This window comes from Phodopus roborovskii, unplaced genomic scaffold (assembly GCF_943737965.1).
Source record: "Phodopus roborovskii unplaced genomic scaffold, PHOROB, whole genome shotgun sequence".
NCBI lineage: Eukaryota > Metazoa > Chordata > Mammalia > Rodentia > Cricetidae > Phodopus > Phodopus roborovskii.
In genome coordinates, this window is record NW_026126480.1 from 27,433,791 (window position 1) to 27,449,401 (window position 15,611).

At 46.6% G+C, this 15,611-nt stretch overlaps 1 protein-coding gene across 9 annotated transcripts in view; it reads right to left on the reverse strand.

The window, feature by feature from the left end:
- Syt17 (synaptotagmin 17) overlaps positions 1-15,611 on the reverse strand; it is a 62,468-nt gene that overhangs the window by 37,076 nt on the left and 9,781 nt on the right. For all 9 annotated transcript variants that reach the window (XM_051192774.1, XM_051192781.1, XM_051192778.1 and 6 more), the window contains 2 exons: positions 12,595-12,743; positions 10,318-10,937 (listed from right to left, as the gene is read on the reverse strand). In XM_051192774.1, coding sequence (XP_051048731.1) covers positions 10,318-10,937; positions 12,595-12,743 — 769 coding nt within the window. The remainder of the gene's footprint in view (positions 1-10,317; positions 10,938-12,594; positions 12,744-15,611) is intronic.

Below are 15,611 nucleotides of genomic sequence, written 5' to 3' on the forward strand. Positions count from 1 at the left end.
TTTATTCCAGCTTACTTTCCAAGAGACACAATGTATCAGGAGGGAAGGCTTGGCAGCAGGATCGAGAAGCTGATGGTCACATCGCAAGCACCTGAGAAATGGCCTAATGGGGGAGGGGAGGGAGTTCAGTACAGAAGAAGGGTGGACAAATCACTCTGAGGTTGTCTGATAAAGACTCACAGAATTACATTATTTTATATTTACCTAAAATTATACACAGTGCATATGTATGCACAGATATATACATTAAGGTGCATATGTATGTGTGTGTATATATATATATACACATGTACATACATATATATCATATACATATTATATAGCACATATATACAAATATATTTAAAGTATTTATATATTTAAATTATATATAAAATGAGGTTAAGATATTTGAGGTGATAGTGCTCCCCACAAGAACCATAGTCTAACAAGATCTCTAGTATCAGACACAAGTAGGGTACAACTCTTCAAAGGGTTATGCAGGGTAATCCAAGTGACCTCCCCCAAATATACAGAGATTTTCCATGTAGCCCTTGGCTGCCTCTGAATGTTGAGGGGTTGAAGGTAAGCCCCTGCTGCTGAAGACACAGGACATAAGACGCAGATGACTAGCGCTCGATCTGATCTGAGAGACTCTTTCCTACAACTCAGCTTCCAAGGTTCCAGAAGGCGCCGCCAAGCTGCCGAGGCAGGGAGGCAAGTACGCAGCTCCACCAACTGCAGCAGCTATAAACCACAACGAGTCTAGCGTGGCAAGACATGAGTAAAGGTGGAGTAAGTGGCACTCGCACGCCAGTAGCTAGCAGCTGTCTAATTGGATTCAAGGCCCATTCAACATGAGGGAAATCATCCCTGGTACTGAAAACCTAGCCAGCTTCCTGGGGCTAGTGAGGAAATGGAACTTAGAAAAGAGTTTGCTATTGAACTTTCGCTAGACCAACATAATTCCTTACTACATTCTAAATCTGAGGCACACCTACAGAAAATGTAGGTATAGTCTGCCTATAGTGTAGACTATAGGCAAGAAGTGTAGGTATAGGTCTGGTAGCCTACAACAGACCTACCCCTCACATGAGTACTAGAAACACAGACATGTTCCATCATTTCCAGTTATGTTGTGCTAGGGACATAACCCAAGACTTCACCCATTTTAGGCATACACTTTACCAACTGAGCCACAGTCCCTAGCTTCTATTTTTTTATTTCTGCTCCTCAGAGCTATGAGTTCATTCAAAGCAGTGTCTCCATCTTCCCAGTACTTATGGCATACAGTAGACCCCCAGTAAATGTCACCCAGTGAAATGCTTCCTCATAGCTTTGTGTGTGACCCCCAGTTTTCCAAGAAAGTTTGAAGAGCAGGTCAGTATTCTCATGTCTGAGAGTTTCTGTCTTAGACTGAATGGCTGTCCAAACATAGCCAACCCACTTCAGATCCACTCCATCACAAGAGAGTAAGATTCATTATGTACCAGCCAGGCAGCCAGCAAGTGTCTTATTGTAAGAACTCAGCCCCAACCTAAAACCAGGCTAGGCATCCTGCCTGGTGTCCATCTACCCAGTGATCTCAGTGAAGAGCTGATGGGGCAGCTCTGTTATACCGTGCTTTGCTGTACCAAACACTGGATGTACCCAACTGAAGGAAAGGAGGATTTATTTCAGCTCATGGTTTCAGAGGTTTCTGCTCACATCATGCCAGACAGGAAGCAAAGTGGAACAGTACAGAGACAGGGAAGACAGGAGCCTTGAGGACATGTCCCAGTGACACATCTCCTCCAACCAGGCTCCACTTTCCACAGCTTCACCACTTCACAACATTCTCTTGGAGTCTCTGAGACTCCACCAAAGGATTAAACCATTCATTTGGTCAGAACATTCATGGTCTAATAATTTCTGGGCAGACACACCCAGGGGTATGCCTTATTAATCTCCAGGCTTCTTCAGTTCAGTCAAACTGACAGTCAAGATCATTCACACCGCAACCTTATGATTAAAGAGCCTTATGATTAAAGATGGTCCTCCCTCAAGCAAAAGCAGTGCAAGCCAGGATGGCCTTGGGGATCTTCCAGGGAATTGACTGGAAGATGCAAAGGGAGGGGCTGGATCAAGAGCATTGGCCTTAACCTTTTGTACCATTTCCATTTCCTTCTTCCCTTTTTTGCACAGAAAGCCTTGTTCTGTTCTGCACTGCATAGCTACTCAGAGAAACGACCCCCTGTCAGGCCCACGGAAATGCATAGTAGGTGCTTACAGTGGTTTGAATGAGAATGATCCCCATATGCTCACATGTTTGAATGATTGGCCCCTAGTTGGTGAAACTGTTTAGGAAGGATTAGGAGGTGTAGCTTTATTGGAGGAGGTGTCACTGGGGGTGGGCTTTGAGATTTCAATAGCCTACACCATTCCAGTTAGCTCTCTCTGCCTAATGGTTGTGAATCAGATGTAAACTCCTACCTACTGCTCTAGTGCCAAGTCTGCCTGCTTGCTGCCATGCTCCCTGCCATAATGGCCATTGACTTACTCTCTGAAACTGTAGCAAGATCCCAGTTAAGTGCTTTATTTTATGAGCTGCCTTGGTCTCTCTTCACAATAGAGAGCCTACTTAGATGCCTTTGGATGCCTCAGGGTTTGTCCTTGAAGGAGAATGCAGGACTTTGGATTTTCTTCTCTTGCTCTCCAGCCACTTTGAGAGCAGTTTCCCCCTTCCTGAGGCGCCATCTTAGGCCCAAAGTGGTGTGGTTTCAAGTCTCTGGATCAGACAAGATCACTCAGGGATCTGAACTTCAGTCCACTGTAAATCACAGAGGAGCACCTCCCCCCATCAACTTCAGCATCCTGCACTCTAGATCAAATTCATCGTCATCGTCACAGCCATCTCCTCACCCATGTCCTCTAGTTCCCTGCCTAACACTCAGCTCAGCAAATCTCTCTCTCAGGCAAACTTCATGGCATTCTAAAGACCCCTCCTTTTAGGCCATTCCCAACTTGTAAAACTCACTAAGAGTGAGTTGGAGCCTCACACCAACCTCAGTATGTCTACATCACCAGACCCCTTGCTCTACTCACTGAGGGGCACTGCTCAGGCCTGGATAGGAACGACCCTGGAGTTCATGTATTACACACCTGGTCCCCAGCTACGAGTGTTGCTTTTGGAGGCTGTAGACATTTAGGAGGGGGAGTCTCAGTGGAGGAGATGGGTCTCTCTTTGTGTTCTTGGAGTGATGGGAGATGTCATTCTATAAATATGTTTCTCGTTTTGGTTAATGAGTAAAGCACTGTTGGCCAATAGGAAAACAAGATAGGCGGGACTAGGGGACAAAGAGGAAAGAGGAAGTAATAGGGAGGAGATCCAAGATGGAGGACAGGGAGAGAAGAACGCCAGCCCCTCTCACCGTAAGATAAGACCACATGGAAGTACTTAGATTAATAGAAATGGGTTAATATTTAAGACAGAGCTAGCCAATAAGAAACTAATAATTGGACAACAGAATTATATCAAATACAGAATCTCTATATGTTAATTGGGGCTGGCACAATAATGGGTCCAGGACTGGCGAGGAAAAACATACACATAACATAATGGCGTCTGCAACATGGCTAATAAGAACTTCCACTTAAAACTTTAAAAAAAGCTTAAAAATGATTTTAAAAACAAAAGAACAGAAAAAACAAAGCTTCTTGATAGCAACATTTTTCTCAATTGGATTCTGTTTTGCTAAAGACAAGTTATGGTTATAGTTTTCCTTAGTTAAGATTAAAGATAAGTTACATATAAGACTTTAGACTCACAAAGATAGGATAGATGATAAAACATTTTCTTTAAATCTTGCTAAATGTTAATGGACTAAACATTGTTAACTATGGTTCTTATTTGATAACATAACTGTTATATAGTTTGCTATGCTAAGGTTAAACCCTCTCTTTTCATTTAGACAGAAAAGAGGAAATGATGGGAGATGTTATTCTGTAAATATGTTTCTTGGTTAATGAATAAAGCACTGTTGGCCAATAGGAAAGCAAGATAGGCGGGACTAGGAGACAAGGAGGATTCCAGAAGGAGAGAGGAGATTCAAGATGGAGGATGGAAGGAGAAAAATGCCAGCCCTCTCTCCGGTAAGATAAGATCACATGGAAATACTTAGATTAATACAAATGGGTTAATATTTAAGACAGAGCTAGCCAATAAAAAGCTAATAACAGGCCAACAGCTTTATATCAAATACAGCCTCTCTGCATGTTATTTGGGGCCAGCGCAGCTATGGGTCCAGGCAGGCAAAAAACAAAACAAAACAAAAAAAAAAAAAACCCTTACTCATAACATTGGAGAGTGTGTGTTGTAACAGGCTTTCCTTCCTGTGTCTCTCTAGTTCCTGCCCACCAAGAAGACCAGCCTCTGACACATACTCCTACTGCTGTTCCAGAGAATGCAGGAAACCAGGCTCTGGTGCAGCCCTGGACACCAGGTTGTGACTAGGATTCCCAGAAGGCCACTCCAGGGAAGTGCCAGTGTGGGGAACAGTTTAGCACTCTGAGTCCTGTCACTTTCAGTCTAGACCTCTGTCCCCTAGACCCACTTGGAACAAACAGCTCATAGTGGATGCTCCTGAGGAGACTGCTATAGAGGCTCTGGAAAGTTTGACCATCACATTGTACCAGCTTCCTGAGACGGACAGGACAGACACTGAGGCTGAGTGATGAAGTGTAACCTCCCTGAGCACATACCTCTAGTAATGGCAGAGAAAGAACTTGAACCCAGGCCTGTGTGATGGGGCCCATGCTCTTAGCCATCACTGGGACCATATTTTCTGAGGCTGTAAAGATGGCTGGCATAGTAGCAAGACTTGCTTGGAAGCTAGGCAACCTAACTCTAGTCTCATTTCTACCATGAAAATCTGTGTGACCTTAGACTGATCACTCAACCTTTCCGTGATGCAGTCTTCTCACTTAGGCAATAGGGAGGTTTACCCACATTGGTTCCTCCTTGAGTTCATGCTATAACCAGGGATCAAAAGCTCATGCTGGGGCCAGTGACATGGCCCAGCAGGTGTCCTGGTTGGGTTTTTGTAAACTTGACTGGAGTTACAGTTGTCCAGGGAAGAGTAATCTCAATTGAGAAAATGTCTTCATCAGAATGCCTGAAGGCTAGTCTGTGGGGCATTTTCTTGATTGCTAACTGATGGAGGAGGGCCCTGCCTTCTGTGGATGATGCTACTCCTGGGTGGGTGGTCCTGAGTTGTATAAGAAAGCAGACTGAGCAATCCATAGTAAGCAGCACTTCTCTATGGCTTCTGCCTCAGTGCCTGCCTCCAGGCTCCTGCCTTGGCCATTTTCAATGGACTGTGACTACATATAAACCCTTTCCTGCCCAAGTAGGTCCTGGTCATGGCCTTTATCACAGCAGTAGAAAGCAAACTAGAACAGCAGGTAAAAGTGCTCGCTGCAGACCCTGATGACTTCCGTTTGATCCCAGACCCCACACACAGTTCCTACAAGTTGTCCTCTGACTTCCACAAGCACTCCATAGTAGATACACATTAAGCAAATAAAGAATGTAATTAAAAAATTTAATAAGCCCTCAAGTGTGAAATTGATTTTTACTGAAGGAGGAGGGGCACAAGAAGGCCCATGCACATGGGAACTTCTAGTTCCTGTTGCTCTGATGTGGTCTCCGGAAGCATTACGGGGCTGCCTATCAGAAGCTGAGCCAGAAACAGTTTTAACACACACACCTGCCAGGGTTCTAAAGGACAAGGCCGACAGCAGCTCAGAGCAAGTTTAAAACATTGCCATTTGCCTGGTTGAGGGCTGGACAGTGACAGTAGCAGTTGGTGAGGAGTCTCAAAATACAGAAGGCAGTTAGGAGTCTCTGTTTACCAGGTTGTTTTTAGCAGTCCAGAAGGCAGGCTGGGGGCGTCCGTAACTCCAGGCAGTTTCCAGGTACTGGATCCAATCAGCACAGAATGCCGAGCATCTCAAATTATTTTTGCCTTGAAAACAAGCCCTGGTGACACCACTCTATCTGCTGCTATCACAGTGGACATATGTCACTAGACATTTACCCAGATATATAGGATGTACTCCTTAACAGTGTACCCCAAAGTGCAATAATGATGTGTTAATGTGGATTTGTCTCTGGTACCAGACATACTGCTATGGTAAGTGATGCTGGTAATGGGGAGACTGTGTGTAGGCAGGGGTGAAATGGAGTGATGGGAAACCTATAAATTTCCAGCTTGATTTTCCTGTGAACCCTGAACAGTCCTGTGTGTGTATATGTGAGTACTCTGTGTGTGCATGTATGTATTGTGTGCATGTATATGTATGTATTGTGTGCATGTTTGTGGGTCAAATATCATTATCCAGTATCTTCCTCAATAACTTTCCATCTTATTTTTTGAGGCAAGGTCTCACCGAACCTAGAACTCACCAATTCAGCTGGACTGGCTGTCCAGCAAGGTCCAGGGATCCTTCTGCCTTTGCCCCCCAAGCACTGGGATTACAGATACCTGCCTTAAACTTGGGTTTTAAAATGGGCATTAAGTGTGGGTCCTGGTGTTTGCACAACAAGCACATCACTAGCGGAGCTGCCTCCCAAACTAACCCCCCCAAAAATTAAAGGTAATTCTATCCAGGCATGACGATGCATGCCTGCAGTACTAGCACTCAGAAGGCTGAAGCAGGGGAACTGTGAGAAGGCTAGCCTCAGTAAGAATGGCTAAAAGCAAAAAGCCCTCTGCATCTGGGTTCAGACATCAGCAGGGTGGCCTTGGCTGTTCACTTCATGAGAGGAAGGAGGTAAGGATGGGGAGGGAAGGAAGAAGTGATTGGGAAATAGAGAATGGAAGGAGGAAGGTGAAGAAGGAGGAAGGAAGGAAAGGAGGGAAGGATGTAGTGATATATTATTTATGATTTATTAACGCTTGCCTGAAGATTCAGAAAGCAAAGTCAGCCACAAGCTAAAGAAGCCAGGCACACACCTTTAATTCCAGCAGCCAGAAGCTAGGAGGAGGTGGTACACACCTTTAATCCTAGGATTCAGGATCAAGAGGTAAACATATGTCTGTGAGTTCAATGCCACCTAGATCTACACAAGATTGACCCAGTCCTAAAGAGAAACAACTCACACAAGGATGATCAGCGCCTGGGATCACCTACCTTTAATCCCAGCATTAGGGGGTATATAAGACGGCAGGGAGGTCAGTATCAGGCATTCATTCTCCAGCCACATTGAAGACTAGGAATGCCCCAGCCTTATTAGAGGTAAGAGCCCTCTGGTAACTTGGCTGCTTTGCTTCCCTGATCTTCATCTTGAAGCTTGAACCCCAGTGCCTGTCTCTGAGTCTTTTATTTATTGTGTTACAGGGGGAAGCAAACTTCAGCACTGTACAGGAGGACCACGCTGAAAGGAAGCGCTGAACAAGACCTGCAGGTGACGGGTGTGGGTGCCAAAGAGATTCCCTGCATCTCCAGGGTCTTGGACAAAAAAATAGAGTTTGGAAAAAAAGAATGGAGTTTGGGTTTGGCAAGATGGAATGTTCCCCACTCCCCCAACTGCAAACTTCTGAATGACCGAGGTAGGGTAATTCTTTGAATGCCAAGTGTCATCAGCTATTACAGAAGGCACAGAAAGTTCCCAACATAGTGGCGATGCGTAAGGGGAGACCTGCCTGTGCCTTGCCTGCTCTCTTCTTGTTCTCCCTGCTTCAGCACCAAGGCTTGTGTCCAGATGCTAACTCCCACCCTGGGTGTTGTAACGAGTACGGTTTTTCCGCCCGTCGCCTGGTATCGTCCTGCCACCGCGCCAGCCCCAAATAATACACAGAGACTCTGTATTTGATACAATGCTGTTGGCCCCGTTACTTGTTTCTTATCGGCTAGCTCTGCCTTAATTATTAACCCATTTGTGTTAATCTATGTATTTCCACGTGGTCTTCTTACCCCGAGCCAGCTGCCGCATACCGCTCTCTCCGGGCTCTCCATTTTCACTCCTCCTTCTTACAGGGTGTCAGTACTCACTCTCTCTCTCTCTCTCTCTCTCTCTCTCTCTCTCTCTCTCTCTCTCTCTCTCTCTCTCTGTTTTATTGAGACGGGTTTCTCTGTGTAACTTTGTAGACCAGGCAGGCCTTGAACTCACAGAGATCTACCTGCCTCTGCCTCCCGAGTGTTGGGATTAAAGGCGCGTGCCACCATTGCCTGACTTGTCAGAGGTCTCTTATCAACTAGGACCACAGTCCAAAATTGCCATGGAATTAAGCTCACTTAACAGTTCTGTGGATGAACAGTACTGGGCTCCTGTGTGTGTGCCTTCCACAAACTGCCAGGTCCCTGGAAGATCAGACAATGACTTGTTGTGTTGACCTGTCCATCACACACCCTTCCTGACTTTCCAAATCCCTCCTGCTTTTCCCATTTGGTGATATTTCCCTGATATGTGACCAGCCGTGCTTCAGGGCCTTCTTCATGGGGAATTCATATGAAGAAAGGGGTAGACCTTCATCTTGGAAGGCAAACACAATCACACAGATGACAGGACAGTCCTGTCCCCATGCTGGAAACCTGTATACTGCTGGGATATGACTTAGCTCAGTAGGAGAGGGTATACTCAGCATGCACAGTGCTGGTCCAATCCCTAGCACATAACTCACCATAAACCAACCAACCTGCCGCCCCGAAGGCAGCCGTGAGTCACTGAATTCTTGATCAAGATTGCACAGCTTTGAGATGCCCCAAGCATGTTCATTTACAACTACCCTGACAGTATCTCCTTGTGCTGGGCCATCCTGCAGTCCTCACCTGTGCAGTGCATGCCTCTTCCCGGCTCTGCCTTCCCCTTCCCTGCCAGCTCTCTGTCCACAGAGGGTGCACTCAGCAGTGCTCAACAGCCTCTTGGAGTCACAGCTCAGCCTGTGGCCTTACAATGGCTTCCCCAGCAGCCAATCACATCCCCCTTCCGGCTGGACATGGGGAAGGAGGCGATCACCACACAGTTTGCCTGAGAATGGCCATGCATCATCGGTCCCACTGCCCCCATTTTTGTTTTTTGTGTTTTCTTCCAAGTCACTTTCTAAAAGTCAAAATGATTTTTATCTTTATACCCTGATGAAACTGTTCAGCATTGGTGGCAAAAGCATCTCTAGAGTGGTGGTGCCATAAATCTGTGTATATGGTAAGATTTTGCAGAACTGCGGAGGAAGAGATGCCCCATGAGAGTCCTTGCTTCATAAGCATGGTGATCTGAGCTTGGATTCCAGAACCCACCAAGAAAACAGGCATAGATATGCATATATGGATACACACAGCCCCTGTGGGGACAGAGGCAGGAGGATTGCTGGAGCTTGCTGGCCTCCAGTCTATTCTAGGTTCAGTGAGAGCCGCTGACTCAAAGAAGTAAGGCCAAGTGTGATAGAGCAGGACACATGACACCTTTCTCTGGCCTTCACACACAAATGCACATCCATATACCTTACATACTCCACATACATCCCCATACACAAAGAGTGAAAAGATTTCACAGAACTATACATGCACACATTCTCTCTCTCTGTATTTCTCTCTCTCTCACACACACACACACACATACACATGCATGCCCATGCACACACACACACACACACACACACACGCACGCGCCTGTGCACGCTCAAATGCATATGCACACACACTCACACATGCATGCCCATGTACACACATACATGTACATACACATTCTCTCTCTCTCACACACACACACTCACACATGCATGCCCATGCACGCACATATGGGTACATACACATTCTCTCTCTCCCTTTCTCTCTCTCTCTCTCCTTCTCACACAGACACACACTCACACACTCCACATACACACACAGCCATGCCTATGCATGCCCATGCACGCAAACACACACACACACACACACACACACACACACACAGGGTGGAATCTGAACTTGGTCTACTCTAGTTCATGGTGTCTTATTGTGCTATATCCTATATTCTCTGGGCTGTAAGACACTGTTCTGGGGACAGGGAAGAAGAGAACAATTGAAAATCTATGCTGTTTTTGAAACTTCATGGGAGTATAACTATTCCAAAATAAAAACAACTTAAATATAAAATAATTTTTTTTTCTCTTTGGCTTTTTTGACACAGATCTCAAGTAGTCCAGGCTATCCTCAGATTCATTACATAGCTAAGGGTGACCCTGAACTTCTGATCCTCATTGCAGGACTGTATCACCATACCAGCTTCAAAAGAAAAAATTAAATAGTAAAATACGTTAAATAACAATCATAAGAAGGAAAGAATCCCCAGGAGGTGACACAGCAAAACTCAAGCCTTACCTGAGAACTGGGGATCAGAGCTTTCCACCAGTGGCCACCCTTCACCAAGTCCACCTCACACAGAGGCACCGCCACTTTCCCAATCACACAGTGGCGGGAGAATTTGTCAAAATCCACCACAGTGAGCAGCAGGGTCCTCCTCTGGGCTTCTAGGAAGGGGATCTCGAAGGTGTAGCGTTCCTCAAACACAGGCTTCTGGGTCTTGCGTTTGACTCCTGTCTGCTTGGAGTTCTTCTGGTCAGGCAGGAGGCAGATCTTGACATAGGGGTTGGAGTGGGCCATGTCCTGGCGAGAGCCATCATGAGAGATGGGGGGTGGCAGGTCCCGGGCCTCAATCACCCTTACGGTGAGGTGGTTGTGCAGCAGGTCATACTGTGTGCTGAAGTGCAGCATGCCCAGCTGGAACTTGGACATGATCTCCTCATCAGTCAGCGAGTCCACATCATCAAGGTTTGAATCAAGGGAGTAAAGTCTGGGCTCAAACTTCCTGAAGTAGTCATCAGGGGTGTAGGTCCGGCGCAGCACCGATGGCTGGATGGGCTCCTTCTTGGCACTGAGAACCCCAAACTCAATAGGTTTGATGTCAATGAGTGGGGAGCTGGGGCGCCGGGAATCCAGACCTAAACAGCCACCAAGAACAATGATCACCACCACCGGCCACCTGGTAACATCAGTAAAGTTCCCCAGATGCCCATGCGGGCTCCTCTGCTTCAATGGACTCTTCTGTGCACACTGGAAGTGCAGGTGTTCCATGAGCTTTGGAATCCATTTCAGGACCTCTGACACACCCAAGCCCTCAGATGCTCAAAGCCCTTACTTGAAACAACGTAGCGGCTGGCAAGATGGTTCAGTAGGAAAATGCACTTGCTACCAAGTCTGGGGACCTAAGTTCAATACCCATGTGGTGGAAAGAAAGAACCAAAATTGTCCTCTGACCTCCACATATGTACCATAGTGTGCACCTTCACACATGCACACATGCACATACACACCCACACAAATAAATAAATGCAAAAGAACAATATATAAACTACACATCCATGTATGTCCATGCATGTCCAACCTGAAGCCCACAGGCAACATGTACCCCAGACTAGCTATGAATGTAGTTCAATACACTTGTAGATGACATTGCATTCCAGTATCAAAAGGCTGGGTACCCCTGCACTGTCTCCAAATAGATTAAAGTGCTGAGTACAATATAAATGCAACAGAATGAAACTTTCTACATTCTTCCTTTTCCTGTAGTGAGGTGGATTCAGCCTAGGACTTCATGCATCTAGGCAAGGCTCTACCACTGAGCTGTAGGCCTGGGCCTCTCTTTAATTTTCATTTTAAGATAGGGTATCACCAGACTACTTTGAACTCATAATCCCCCTGCTTCAGCCTCTTGAGTAGCTAGGCTTATAGGCCAGCACCACAATATGGCTATTACATTATATTGTTTAGGTAATAAAGACATGAAAAGAAAGTCTGTGTTAAGTATACACACAAACACACACACAATCTTTTTTCTTGGCTCTTTGAGACAGGATTTTGCTAAGTAGCCCCCAATGGCCTGGGATTCACTATGTAACTTGGGCTGGTCTTGAATTCACAATTCTTCCACCTTAGGCTCCAAGTGTTGGGATGCAGAATGTGTGCGCATGGATAGATAATTGTATTCTTATTTATTGTGAAAGGTGGTGGCTAGGAGCATCCCACTGCAATCATCAGAGCAGCTCAGTGCCAGGTAATACTCTAAATGGATGACATGTCCTAGGTCACCTGATGTTTACAGTCCCTGGATTATTAGATGATTATTATTATTATCTACCTTATAGATGAAGGGATAAACTGGAGTGCCTTCCAGAGCCCTGCACTTGCAAGTGCAAGAACCAAGAGGGAAGTATACCCTCCCCATCCGAGGTGCAGCACTTCCCCACTTTTGAGGGTGAACCCAAGGGCCAGTGTGCCCGGGTGAAAGCCCAATTAGCCTATAAACAGATGGACAGTGTCTATAGGCACAACAAACAGCCCCTTGGTTTCCCTATTTCAAGCCCTTACATTTCTTTTCCTGTTTCCATGACCCCGAGAATAAGCACTGCTGTTTTGAGACAGGATATTATGCTGTAGCTCAGGCTGTCCTGGAACTCAATCTACTCCAGGCTGTCCTAGATTCTCTTGCTTCAGACTCACAAATGCTGGGATTTCTGACACAAGCCATCATCATCAGCTAGCTTTTTTCCCTGTACTAAGAGACTGCCCCCCCCATCCCAACTGTCTCCAGGCACTTACTGGAGATTCTTCGAGTCAGGCTGTAGGTGGACTTGGATGTGTCTGAAGACGAGCGTCTCCCATCTGGGGAGTTAGTCCTTGGGGTCAATGGGACATCACTGGCTGTGTGGACCGAGTCACCATCCTTGTCATTGCTCCGGCTGGCCATCCTAGAGGAGGAGAAGGGGTTTCAGTAGCTGCTGAGGCAACCCCCACCGGAGTTCCACCTGGGCCTCCACAGGCTCTCTGCATTCTCCCATGGTTCACCTTTCCTAAATCATGAGCAAACGCTCTGTGGTAGAACACTTGTATCTTGGGGCATGCACGGTAATGATGCAGCCTCTGACCCATACTTCATCACTTAGAACGATGGACATATAGTCTTGCCTTTTGCACAAACTGTGAAATTATATATATATCAGCTTCAGTGTTGGGTGGAGAGCATGCAAACCTACACTGTTGCCACATGGGGGCACCACTGTGTCGCGATGAAGTTGGATACCTATCAATCTTGGGTCTGGAAGGAACTGTGTGGCTGTTTAGATGTACCTGAACTTGTGAAAGTGGCTCTTGGGGCTATGTGTCCTTCTGTTTCAATACTCTCCCTGTTACTGATTTAACATCCTTTAAAAATATGCCATCACAATGTCATTCAAGGGTGGATGCCTACAAAATGGTCCTGTGAATCAATGACTTGAGAACAGAAGTTGGGGGTGGAGAAGCAGTTACGAATTAGCAGCATCCATGACTCAACATGATGCTAATGAAGATGAGAAATGCTAAGAAACTGGGGGAGGCTTGGGCAAGACTCAGGGGGACAGATGGTGAAGGAGATGAGAGCTGATCAATGATAGATAAATGATAGATAACAGGTAGGTAGGTAGGTAGATAATGGATAGACAGATACTTTCAGTTGGAACCACAGCTAGGTGACCCTGGGTGATTCCCTTCCCCTCTCTGTTCCTCCATTTCCGCATGTATAAAATGGGAATAACCATAAGGCCACCTTCGCTGGCTGCTACACTCTCAGAATGAGTTAGTAAGCATCTAGTGATACAGCAGTGACATAGTTGTGTACTTGGTGTGCTCTAGCTGTTATTATAACAGAGGTGGCTTTAAGATCCACCCCCACCCCCACCCCCACCCTGCAAGCTGGGTATGGTATGCACCTGTAATCCCGGCACTCAGGAGGCTGAGGCAGAATAATCCTGGGTTTGAGGTCAGTCTACCAAGAAAGACCTTGTCTCAAACAAGTAACAAAACAAGGTTTCACTAGTACTCAAGCTGGGCATGGGTTCTGGGGCAGGGAAGACAGAGCAGGGAGCCTGCAAAGAGATGGGGTGTGTGGGGGTGGTATTGTGGACAGTGCACTCTGAGCCATAATGGCTCTCCTCAACTTGACATTTAATCCTACAAGGAAACAAACATGTCTTTAAACCAAAAAAAAAAAAAAAAAAAAAAGCAAGCTTTGAATTCTAGAGGATCTATGGCGACACCTGACGGGTGAGATGAAGCTGACTTGAAAACAGAGTGATGAACGGCAACAGCCAGGGCAAAACTGGTTGGAAAGGGGGGCTGGGTACCTGCTGTCTGTGTATGGGCAGCAGATGAACCGTGTGGGGGCAGGTGCATGGGGAGAGGGGACAGGATCAAAGTTGGACAACACTTCCTTAAAGCAGAACAGCAGCCTCTGGATGGAAAGGCCATGGCTCCTGGACCCCTGCCTGCCTATGGCCCTGCTGCCCAGCTGCCAAGCTGCACTGTGACAGCCACCTCCTTTAATGAGACCCACACACCTTCAATGGTCAGCTTAAATGTCACCACCCTCTGGAGCCACTCAAACACAAGTGCCCATGAGCACAAGGACTGCCTCACCTCTGTGTCCCCTCAGGTACCCTGGGCCTCCCTGTGACCCCTGCCTAAGATGCCCCCACAAGCTCTTTTCTTGCCAAGATTTTTTGTTGTTGTTCTTTTAACCACTCAAGTGTTTGCTTCAGTGGCCCTTCCTCCAAGGACCAAAACCCTGTCCTTGTGACCCCTCCTATCCCTCCATATATAGTTTTCTTTCTCTTTAGTGCTCCACACTCATTTTCAGGGCTGATCCACTGGCTTGTCTTTTACATCCCAGAATGAACGGGGATCAGAAACATTGAGGTGTACTCACTGATCAGAGGGGGCAGGGAAATGCCCACAAACACTATCTTAGGCCATTCCCTTAGCCATCCTGCAGCCAGCTGTTATAAATCCCTCCCTTGCTGATGGGAAATGCAAGCTCGTGATGGGAGCTGATTCGCCTGTTGATGAATGGTGGAACCCCAGGGGATCCCAGCTAGGCTTCAGTCCAGGCACACACTCCCTGCCACAGCTGGGCATCCCCAGGGCAACCCATGAGAGCCATACATAAAGTAGGTACTCCATATAGGCATGTTGCACAGACTCAACTTGGCATTCATTCTCCTATAAGGGTCCTCCTGGCACTACTACAACAGAGCCATGTAGATAGTGCAGTCACCAAGATCTTCACCTGTCCATGTAACATTAATGCCCATGATAATGAGGGCTGTGTCCTCAGAGGCTCACACAGAATAGGCAGAGGCCGGTTCATCCACCACACACCGCTGTATGGAGACAGGCCTCAGATGTCATGATAGGAACGGCATTGCACAGACCGAGCACTTGACATTTCTACTTCCTGTCTGTTTGATAACATGCAACTGCCCACTTGGTAAATAAATCTGGAGCAAAGGCAAGCTGCAGATACGCTTTCTGAATGATTGAACCTGCTTTCCCTCTTACAGATTTCTGTTCTACTTTGCATTGTGTCAGATGCCAAAAATGAATGAGGGTCTGCTTGGGGTCTGAGGCAGCCTGGCTCATCCTGGAAGGCAGAAAGGTCACGCACAGCTGTTTACATCACAGATTGTCTAACTCCAGATGGTGCAGTGCACAATGCCATAACATAAATGACACTGCTTGGAGTTCTGAAGTGCGCTGGCCTCAGAAGGAACATTCCAGTCCCTGTCTCTGTTTTTGTCTGC